The 11,227-nt window shown below is 33.1% G+C and overlaps 2 protein-coding genes across 5 annotated transcripts in view; one reads left to right on the top strand and one right to left on the bottom strand.

Moving 5' to 3' along the window:
• RUNDC3B (RUN domain containing 3B) overlaps positions 1–6,037 on the top strand; it is a 179,937-nt gene extending 173,900 nt beyond the window's left edge. The window contains exon 10 of one of the 3 annotated variants that reach the window (XM_011961769.1): positions 3,633–6,037. In XM_011961769.1, the coding sequence (XP_011817159.1) occupies positions 3,633–3,778 (146 nt within the window). In that variant the 3' untranslated portion in view covers positions 3,779–6,037. The remainder of the gene's footprint in view (positions 1–3,632) is intronic. The other 2 variants (XM_011961767.1, XM_011961766.1) reach the window with 2 other exon arrangements.
• A 2,154-nt stretch (positions 6,038–8,191) lies between these two features.
• The window catches only part of SLC25A40 (solute carrier family 25, member 40), a 56,046-nt gene continuing 53,010 nt past the window's right edge, over positions 8,192–11,227 (bottom strand). Inside the window, exons 13-14 of one of the 2 annotated variants that reach the window (XM_011961761.1) lie at positions 10,411–10,491; positions 8,192–10,045 (exon numbers count right to left, since the gene is read on the bottom strand). In XM_011961761.1, the coding sequence (XP_011817151.1) occupies positions 9,933–10,045; positions 10,411–10,491 (194 nt within the window). In that variant the 3' untranslated portion in view covers positions 8,192–9,932. The remainder of the gene's footprint in view (positions 10,046–10,410; positions 10,492–11,227) is intronic. The other variant, XM_011961760.1, reaches the window with a different exon arrangement.

The following is an 11,227-nucleotide window of genomic DNA, read 5'->3' as shown; positions in this document are numbered from 1 at the left end:
AGCGCAGTATTGGGGTGGGAGTTACCCGATTTTCCAGGTGTTGTGTGTCTCAGTTCCCCTGGCTAGGAAAAGGGATTCCCTTCCCCCTTGTGCTTCCCAGGTGTGGCGATGCCTCGCCCTGCTTCAGCTCTCCCTGGTCGGGCTGCAGCAGCTCACCAGCACCGATTGTCCGGTACTCCCTAGTGAGATGAACCCAGTACCTCAGTTGAAAATGCAGATATCACCGGTCTTCTGTGTGGCTCGCGCTGGGAGTTGGAGACTGGAGCTGTTCCTATTCGGCCATCTTGCCACGCCCCATCATTCGAGAGTCTTTTCATATGCTTATTGGCCATTTATGTATCAGCTTTAGAGAAATGTTTATTCAAATCCTTTGACCATTTTAAAATCACATGGCTATCCCTTGTATTGATGAGTTGTAGTAATTCTGTATGTATATTCTGGATATCAGATCCTTATGTGTGATTTGCAAATATATTCTCGCTTTTAGTATCTTTTCATTTTCTTGCTAGTGTCTTTTGACTCCCAAAGTTTTTAATTTTGATGAAGTCCTATTTATGTAGTTTTTCTTTCGGTTACTTGTGCTTTTGGTGTCATATCTAAGAAATTTTTGCCAAATCAAAGGTCATGCAGATTTATACCTGTATTACCTTCTAGGAATTTTATCATTTTAGCTCTTTTACTTTCAGGTCTTTGATGCATTTTGAGTTGATTTTTGCATACTGTGTGAGCTAAGGATCCATCTTCATTCTCTTGTACATGGATATCCAGTTATCCCACTTTATTTTTTGAAAAGGGAATTCTTGGCAAGTCTAAAATCCTACTGAGTCATTCATGACTCCTGTCACCTAACATTTTGCTATCACCAAGTCCTACCACTTTGACTTTCTTAAGATTTCTCTGTCTGTTCTATTGTCTGTATCCCTTCTACTACCACCTAGTTCAGGCAACTGCCATAGACTTCGTATTTGTTTCCCTGTGTCCGTTTTCTTATTTATATCCTTCAAAATCATGCTTCACGAAGCCTTCAAGTATTGAAAATACAAGCTAAACACGTCATCCCCTATGTAAAAGGTTTTATGGATTCCCTTCTATACAAGAGTGTGACCAAGAAGGTAGTCTGAATTCAGAGGACTTGATTTCACTTATTTCTTCTTACTATGTATATGACCTCTTGGCCACATATTTCTCCCCATCTGCAAAATGAAGATACTTACAGATCTTCATGGGATTTTTCATGATTAAGAAACTCATGTAAAGCACTTAACACAGGGCCTGGATTGTAGTTATCAATAAATATTAGTTACTGTTATCAGAGTTTATATTGTTAAATATTTTGTTGTTGACACTTGGTCAAAATCAGAGTAACTCTCTTCTCTCAGCTATTTTGGGTACTTGTAAAATAAGAATGAGTTTGAAATCTCAAGATATCAATAAACTTAGCCTCTTTATTTTCTATCCAAATTGTAATAAATAATATTAGATGGCATTAATAATATTAAAGGCCACCCTGGCTTCAGCACTCTACTTAGGAGATTTCATTTTTATTTGCAAACGTCCCAGCAAATTTGGGCTTCTCCACTTTATTTAGGGGCAAACTCAGAAGGATTTGTCCATGACTGGGTATCTACTTTAAAGGGGAAACATGTCTGACTCCTTTTGCCATCTCTCTTCAGGCAGGAATTTGTCATATTGAGTTGCAGTAAAAAAGAAAAAAAAAAATCCATTACTTTTTTGAAGCAGATTCAGGGGTAGGTCCCCCTTTGTTATTTAATAGGAACATTAAGCTGAAAGTTGGCCCATTTTGGACAGATTTCTTACCATAATTTAGAAGACAGATGCTGTCTGTTGCATTATGTGTAAATTATCTTCTGAGAAAGGGGAACACAGATCTTAATTGCAAAATGCCTCTCATTTCTCACGTCACACACACACATCACTTGTATGACAAAGCTAGAAAGCATCAGATCTATGTAGAAATTTTAAGGTCCTCCATAAACAAAACAATATTTTGAGGGAAAAAATTGGAGGGATGAAAAATTTTGGAAATAGTGGTGATGACCGCACAATAGTGTGAATATAATTCATGCCACTGAATTCTACATTTAAAATGGCTAAAATAGTAAACTGTATGTTTTATATATATATACACACACACACATACATATATATGTTTGCCACAATTAATAGTTATACATGTATACATAATCTGCAGTATATTTTTAAAAAAGTTTCAGGGTCAGTAATTGAGTAGAAATTTGAAGAAACTATCCAAAGCAGTTGAGTCCCTGGGGCTTTTAGCAAAAACTCCAGATTGCTGATTTTGGCCTGATGTGAGTCTCAAAGCTTAAACATTAAAAGGATACTTAGAACATACAGACCTTTTCATCCTAACATAATATGATAAACAATTTAAATCTGAATGTAACAACTACTGTTCCATATCTGTTCCTAATACCATTACATGTTCCTGTATTTTACTGGTCAAAAAAACTGTGAAGTTAATTGACATAGCCTGTTATTTTCTGGTATCTGTTCCGATTTCAAAGGAAAGAAACAGGCTCAGAGAAGATGCCTTGCCCAAAGTCACACATTTAAAAAGAATGTAAGAGCTATATTGAGTACAAATGCAGTTCCACTGATTCATCATTCATTAATTATATAGATACTTGATGAACATCTGCTGTGTCCTAGGCACTGGGGATATAATGGACACCACAATGTCCATATCCTTTCTCAAGGATATTATTACAGTCTAATAAAGGTAGGAGTTGCCCCCACAGTTATCATACAGTATGACAAGGTGGGGTAAGTACAAAGGACTATGGGAATACTTCATAGGGCTGTTTAAAACAATATGTAATATTCAGAAACATCTGATATTTGGCTCAGCTTAACTTCTATAACTGTGTAAAGCCTAAGTTTTCCATCTTCTTTGGAAACCTCCTAATTATTCAGAGACATTAGCCTTTCATAGCCCCAAGCCAGCCACATAGCCAGTTGCATCACACTGCAGCACACTGAGGCAGACTGCAGGTTGAAACTTACCCAGTTTGGAAAGAACTTGTTTGACCTCAGCCATGAAAACAGGTGTACTCATTCCTCCTTCATGGGTCTACTGAAATTCAACACTTAACATTAGGTTCCTGATGCATAGTGGATACTGAATAAATGTTTAATAAATGAATAAAGTCTCCCCAAATCAAGCCTTCCTATTGAGTTGGGGCAATCCCAACCAGCTTCCACCTTCTAATATATTGCTGTAACAAAATACGGATTTCCTGTTATTTCTGTGGCCTGGGGACTGTTAACTGTTAATTCAGTTTAGATTTTTACTAACTGGACATAACTATGTTCTCCAAAAAGGTAAATATTTTATTGTTGCTTTAAAACTTGGTATCTCAAACTTCCATATCTAGAACTTTTATGAGCAGCACAAATAATCTTTTATAATGTTTAAGAGTGATGTTGAAACCGCCAAAAAAGCAAAGATACTGAGATCTAGATCTCTGACTTAATAGTTAAATATATTTGCAATATCTTGTAAACTATGGAAGTTTCTAATGGTTTTAGGATCTTATTTGTATCATTCTTGAAGGGCAATTAATTATTTGCTCTTTAATTGTAATTTTCAGGTAAAGAAGATACTCCCTCATTACTTGGCCTCTGTGGATCTCTAACGTCAGTGGCAAGTTACAAGTCTTTAACAAGCTTAAAATCTAATGACTACCTTGCAAGTCCTACAACAGAGATGACAAGTCCAGGCCTAACTCCATCCTGAAAATTTTTATGTAAAAGCCAAAAGTTTTTATGTTGTAAATGTTTAATTTACATATGTTTGACTGCTGGGAAGACCTTTGAAATTTTATATTGTTCTGGTACATGTCTGAAAGTCTATCGCTTAGAGAGAATCCACTCCAGATAAGAGATTTTGAGTGAAAAACAATGATCCTGCCATTTTTCAGTTTTAAAATTCTTATATTTGTCATTGAGAAAGTTCAAAAAGGAATAGGCTTTAAAACAACTTTCAAAGATCCACCAAATAGTTCATAGCAAATTGTATATATCGTTCAGCTGATTTTTATATATTTAAATATACCTTAGTGGCCAGAGACTGACTTCAAAGTTTTATTCCAGAGATTTAAGCTAAGTATTTTTTCATTCTTTCAGATTTTCAAAAAAAAAAAAAAGTTAATTTCATTTTTTCATTAATTTCTTCTTAAGTTCTATGCTTTAAATGCCTTGTTTTTAATATCAGGGGAAGGTTCTCAGCTGCATTCTCACAGTGGCTTATTCAGTTTTTATTTAATATTTACCATTTGGTATCAACTCAACATTCCACTTAACATTTTATAATTTCCATAGGAATGTGTCTGTTTTGGTAGTTACTGACTTAATTTGTTAGTGCCACCAGGAAAATATTTTACAGCATTTTATGCCATTTAGGTAAAATGAATAAAATGTTTTCCAAGATTTTCTTAAAAGATTATCAATTTAAAAATATGATCAAGTATGCCTCAAATACTAGACATATTTCAAAATGTAGAACAAACGTTGAAAAATTGTTTTGCCAGGAAAGAGTTCAAGTTCAGTTAAGGATTTGAGAGGCTTTTAAACAAGGATCAATAGGGTAGTTATCATACTTGATTAATATATGTCTGATATTCAGTGCTGGTTCTTTTTCCTGTTTGTGCAACAATGAATTGTGTCGTGTGTTTTATAGCCTCTAGCATTAATCACACCATAATCTCACTTTAAAACATTTAAATGTTAAAAAATCCCCACACTTATATACAGGTAAAATTAGTTTTCTTTTTTTAAAACAAAAAAAAAGTTGTAATCTGTACTTTTATTTTTTTTGGAATTTTTGAAACAGCCATATTAATTCCTAAAAATCTCGCCACACTGAAAATGTATGGCATGTATTTTCTATAGCAAGTAATATGAGGAAAACATGATTAGCTGTGCCAAAGAAATTTTATACATTGTTTACATGATGAGGCCACAGTACTTATTGGGGACTTCATATGGCATTTTTGTTTATTATTATTGAGAAGAGTCAAGAACCGACGTTACCACATTCATTCTTTGTGTTAGAAATGTAGCAGTGTGGTAGTTTTCTGCAATATTTACAGCTTAGTCTCATAATTTGGAATTTAAGATAATAAGTAGTAACAAGGCAAGTCTTATATGTAAGACAGTCTAAACAGTGTCACTTCGGGGACAAAGGCCTGGAAGCCCTTAAAATAAGTTATCTTAGATGTGCCAGAACATATTCAGAGCTTTATTCCTTTAGCTTAAGGCTTTAATACTTGTAGAAATGCAAATATTCTTGAGAAATGACACATTTTTGTTCTCAATTTCTCAATTCTGTATACCTGATTGTGAGTGAAGTATCCAAAGCAGGTTTTCATCAGCTTGGGGGATGGAAGGTAGGTATAATAGGACAATGGAAACTTTGGGAGAAGGGAGTGAGGAAATGGGTAAGGAGAAATTTGAAAATTTCAGCCTGGACTTGAGCACTATTGCTGCTTTCCTATGAACTATCAGAATGTTTAAATGCTTTATCATTCATGGTCCACTCTCAACTAACATTTATTATCCTTTAGTAATTAAACAATGGTTTTACATACATTTTTATAATGTAGAAGGAAATTCAAGATTCCATAATCGTAAAATTTTTCAGATCTGTCTAATGTATAATTTGTGCATCTTAACATGCTGCTAAATGCAGATTTAAACATTACATCTGAGGATCATGACTTTTCCTCCTTTCTTGGAGATCTTGGTGTAAAATTCATCTGCTGTTATAAAATCAGGTTTCTACACAGTTCATTTCACACTAAAGGTAGTTACTGTTTGCATGAAGAAACAATGTATGTCTCAATCTTTAATTTTAGTTGGGTAGTGTTTACTGTTCACCCACCCCCTCTTGCCTCCAAAAGAATGCTAAATTATACGCCAATATTTCCATGTGTATTCTGTTGCCTTGATGCATACTATACTTGTTGCATGTATATTAAACATTTTGTACTATGCATTGGTGGTCTTATTTTGATTGACAAAAAGTTAACTGATTTAACTTATACATTCAACTTTTGTTTCAGCAAATGTGGTAAATATATATTGTTTCACACCTAAAATACTAACATGAAAATGGAATGGGAGAAATCCTTATTCCAACTCACGTCAAGTTAAATATCCTATTTTTAAAAAGTAACATGATATGCTTTAGAATACACATCTATTGAATCAGTACAGTTTAGTAGTGGTTCTGGCAGTGTTACTGATTTAATTATAAAATAGTCATGTTTGCTTTCTTTGTAAGAATCATCACTATCTTCTTGGCACCTATGAGATGGCATCAGGATGATGTAAGCATTAAATAAAATCATATATAAAAGTTCTAAAGAGATAAATGCTAAATGCAAGCTACTAATTATGATTGGCAGAAAAAGTAAATCGTAAGTTAGTTGTTAAATTAGATTTACATACAATTTTTAAGTGGTTATAAATGTGTCCCAAATTTACAACTTAGAAAACTGCTTTGTTAAAGTTCCTATCATTAGATGAAATGTCCAGATTTTGCTAAACATATTGGATTACCGCTTAAGCGTCACAACACTGGTTCATTCTGCTCTTCTGAAAGCAAAGCAGCTTCGATTTGGTTTTAGTATTTGTCATTTTAACTGATGACAGGAAAGGGAAGATAAAATTACCTCTTTTTCATTATGGTACATTTAAAAAGTGTATTTTAATACAAACCAAAACTTTTAGATTTCTAACACAGATCACCTTATCATAAGCCCCCTTTTCCATACTGCTAGTTATCTTTCCAAAACCCAAGTCTAACTGTTACAACTGTGCCGTAAAGTTTTTCCTAGGTTTCCCACGGCCTTCTTGTTCCTCCTTTAGCACACAAGGCCTTTGACTACATTTCCAGTCTGATCTCTTACCACATTTCCATGTATACGTTTTGTTCAAGCCATATGGACTAAATTCCACTGCCTTACTGAGACTCCCACTGCCCTGCGTATTTACTAATTGGATTGCCTGTCAGTCCAACTCTTAGGTTTCCTGACCACTCCCCTTCTCTGCCCCCAGGCTGAGTGAACAACTCCCCATATTTACCATGACTCCCTTTGCATGCTTCTAGCAATCAGTCATAGCTCTGAAACCTCCTGTGGCCAGTAACAACATCTGAAATATCTCCAGTGCTTTTTTTTACACTGCCTACTACAAAAAATGTCCCAATAAATGTTGACAGATTAAAATATAAAAGCAGTAATCTTTTATTTAAAAAGTTCATCTTAGAAGAAAATTCAAAAGGGATACAATAAACTTGCCCACATCCCAAACACTTGTGCCCAAGACAAAAAGAGGGAAGAATTTATTTTTAATTTTAAGTTCAGGGGTACATGTGCAGGTTTGTATATAGGTAAAGTTGTATGTCATGGGGGTTTTATTGTACAGATTATTTCATCACCCAGGTATTAAGCCTAGTATCCATTAGTTATTTTTCCTGTCCCTCTCCCTCCTCCCACCCTCCACCCTTTGACAGACCCCAGTATATGTTGTTCCAAGAGGGAAAATTGTAAAAAACACATGCAGTTATAAATAACCATCGTGAATAGATTTCCTAGAAAAAGAAAAAAATTGCCTTTTTAAAAAAGTCAAACATGTACTACATTAAAGGTTGCAATCATCTAATATTTAAAAGATGTTCCTTCTTAAAATTTTACATTTAATCAACTGAATGTTTATGTTAGAAAATTTAACGTTAATAGAATAAAAGCTGTTTTAGAAACATCACCAAGAACAATGTTGTGGTGCATGTTTACAAATATTGCAATTCCTGCAACATATGTATTGAAAAGTCTGGAAAGCCCATATGGCTGAGAGTTAAATTTGTATACTGAAGTAAAACCTGGGAATATTCATCGTGCCAATTATGGTTCAATTATTTTATCAGACAGAACTCTGGAAGCAAATTAAAATTTTAGCTATTCTATGGACTGAATTTTTCTAGGTACTATTTAAGTTATTATTATGGCAAAACTCTGAACCTGTTTTGGTTCAGAATTCTAAAAGTATCAATGTTTCTTTACCTCTTAAGTATAAAGAAAGCTTCAATGTGGCCTTCTTTTCATCCAGATACATTGCATGTAATATGTGTTAGAAAAACTACTAGGCATTTAGATTTACTTATATTACTTTATTCATAAGTAAGAATTTTCCTAAGTGCAGTGAGGGGTAGGAGACATGGAAATCTTTCTCATACTCATAGGTGATATTAAACTGAAATATGTAACTGCCTTTTGGGAACAGTATTAAGTTTTTCTGCTTTTTTTCTATGAATTATCCATAAGCATAGCAAAACCAAGATAAATTTAAATTTAATATTGTTAAAGAGCACTGTTCAAGATAAACTTTCATATATATATCACAGTACAGCATTACACAATGATTTTATATAAAAATATTTAGAAGCACAGTGATGATTTTTAAGAAGGCATAAACATTTTAATGAAATTAAGAAAGTCATGAATATTTATATGGATATGTTGCAAATTTAAGGTAAATCAACACAGGATAAAATACAGAAGATGACATGCAAACCCTATATACCTTATTTCTGGCGTTATACTTTCCTACTATAGTACAAAATCAATTCGTTCCTCTACCAGCACTGAAGACTTGTCATCTATTCATTTTAGGAGAGGAAAAAAAAATGCTTCACATTTTCCTAAAATAAAGACTGCAATAAAGTGCTGTTTTCTTTTTAAAGGATATAAATCCTAAGAAAATAAAACTAAAGTATAAAAAATGAATAGCATTTCTTTTCCTGCCATCATATCCTTTCTTATCTCATTCCTACATACAATGAATGATAAGCTAAATTATTTAGACATGTACGGTGACTGAAAGCAATGTCTTCAAGGAAATAGCTTCTTGTTTAGCCTCTTACTCTACCATACTTAGTGTAAAAATCAAAGGATATTTTAGAAATATTTTGTAACTATTATCGTAGCAATAATGTCTTGTTAGAATAAGACAATAAAAATGACCTAGAGAATTCCGTGAACAATGATACTTGGATTACAAGATGGCTAAAAATCAGAGGCTATTCCTGTGTGCAAACTAATTTTACCAGTCTAAATACTATATGATTTACCACTGAACACCCAAGTTTGGCTGAAGTGAACATCTGCTACTATCAGTAAAAAAACTCCCTCTCTTACAGGAACAGCAGAAATATAGACATTTAGTCATCAAAAAATGGCACAATGTACATCACACAAATGATTATATTATGGTTCATAAGGAGAACAGCCACAATTTTGATCAGAGAAATCTTAATACATGTGAAGCCTTAAAACAGCAACATGGCGGGGAGGGTGGGGGAGGCGGGAACCTAATGCATTTGAATTAAAGGAAACAGGCAATATTTGGTCAATGTCAACAATGCTATTTAACGACTGCCTTACCTACTTTACTGAAATACAGAAATACCTATGTACATGATTTAAATGTGCACAAGACTTGGGCTTTTTTCTTCTAGACTATGTACATCATTCAGCACACAATTCAAAAAGTTCTTGTGTATCCAACACACTCCCAGTAAGATTATATTATACTGAAACATATAATATTAAACTCTCAGAGACTGCTTTTGATGCTAAGGAGTAATTTGTCTTATTTTTACAAGAATGCTCAATGGTGGTGATTTCTAGAATATCTTTTTCTGTATCACCAAAAATAGGATAAAATTTATTTTAAAATTATGGTTTAGAGGTAGAGCTGAAATCATTTATTTAAATTATAGGAAAGAAAGACATAAAATCATTGTAAGAGAATAATGGTGAAAAACATTCTTGCCTAAGAGTCTCCATCTTCTTTGGTTATAGTTGTTGTTTCAAGTTGAAACAGCATCACTAGTACTGCTGCCTTCGAACATTTTGTTTCTGGAAAAAAGCCTTTCCAAATTCATATGTACTGATCATAATGGCACAAGCAGGAGCAATTTTAATTAAGCGAGGAATTAGGCCTGAAAAAAGAATAGGAATAATCAAAACAAATATTTTTTTCTTACCTTATTTTTAAAAATATAATTTTTTGGCTTTATTCTGATAATGTTCAAATTAAATGAATATGTTAAAATCCATAAATTGGTAGAAAAGACTGCGCACCTCCAACAACCTCACTTCAATCCATATTACATTATAGAGAAATTTTTATCTTATTGATAGTAAATCTGTTATTTAACATTTATTTTAATTTATAATACAGATATTTAGGAGAAAATAAACATAGTATGTTACCTATAACTTCCTCCTATAAGTTAATTTTAGAAGGCGATAGGTTTAAAAGTAATCATTCTATTCAATGATTCGGTAAAGCAAGTATTTTTACCTGAAAATAATCCAGAAAATCCATTTTTAGCAACAATGTTCTTCATTATAACCCAGGTTGACATATGCAAAGGCATAGAAACTAAATGTTAAAATAAAGAAATAATGCTATTATAAATAACAATTTAATAATTCCTAATACAGATAACACAAAGTAGTGTTCATGGCCCTTGGGGATATATCATTTCATTACCATAAGAGGTTTGTTTACCTAAAAAGCTACTTTAAGTTTTATTTTTAATAGATTCATTAAAAATAAAAAACAGAAAAAGGCTGTATATTTAAAGATGTATAGGACGGGATGCAATTAAGGAGAAATATACTGAGGGTTTCTCCTGACTTGATAATGCTTGTTTCTTAAACTTGATGGTTGTATTTTTAAAACTTTTTTCTAGGTCTTAAAAACTTCTCATAATGAAATTTTTAAAAGATGTATAAACAGCTACTTCGGAGGCTGAGGTGGGAAGATTGATCTCTTAAGTGAGACGCCCATCTCTTAAAAAATGTATAGAAACCTTCATGGGGTATCCAATGCCAAAGAAAAGTCCTCACAACCATTTTTCATTCACATTTTATTATAAAGTTTTAAAACTTTTTTTTTTCTAAAAAGAGTTCTGAGGAAAACAGCTCATTCTCCCTAGCAGTGTCTTGAGTTATTACTACCTTTCTGAATGGATATGCTAGTCTTGAAATAAATTAGACCAGTGCTCTCTCCTTCAAAGGGTTTATTTTAGCTAACAATAACATCTCACTTATTTGCAACCACTCAAATATCTGGAAGAAAATAAATAAAAAACTAATTTTTTTAAAATTTAGCA

The sequence above is a fragment of the Colobus angolensis genome, unplaced genomic scaffold, assembly GCF_000951035.1.
Source record: "Colobus angolensis palliatus isolate OR3802 unplaced genomic scaffold, Cang.pa_1.0 Scaffold569, whole genome shotgun sequence".
Lineage (NCBI taxonomy): Eukaryota > Metazoa > Chordata > Mammalia > Primates > Cercopithecidae > Colobus > Colobus angolensis.
This window is presented reverse-complemented; position numbering and strand designations above follow the sequence as displayed.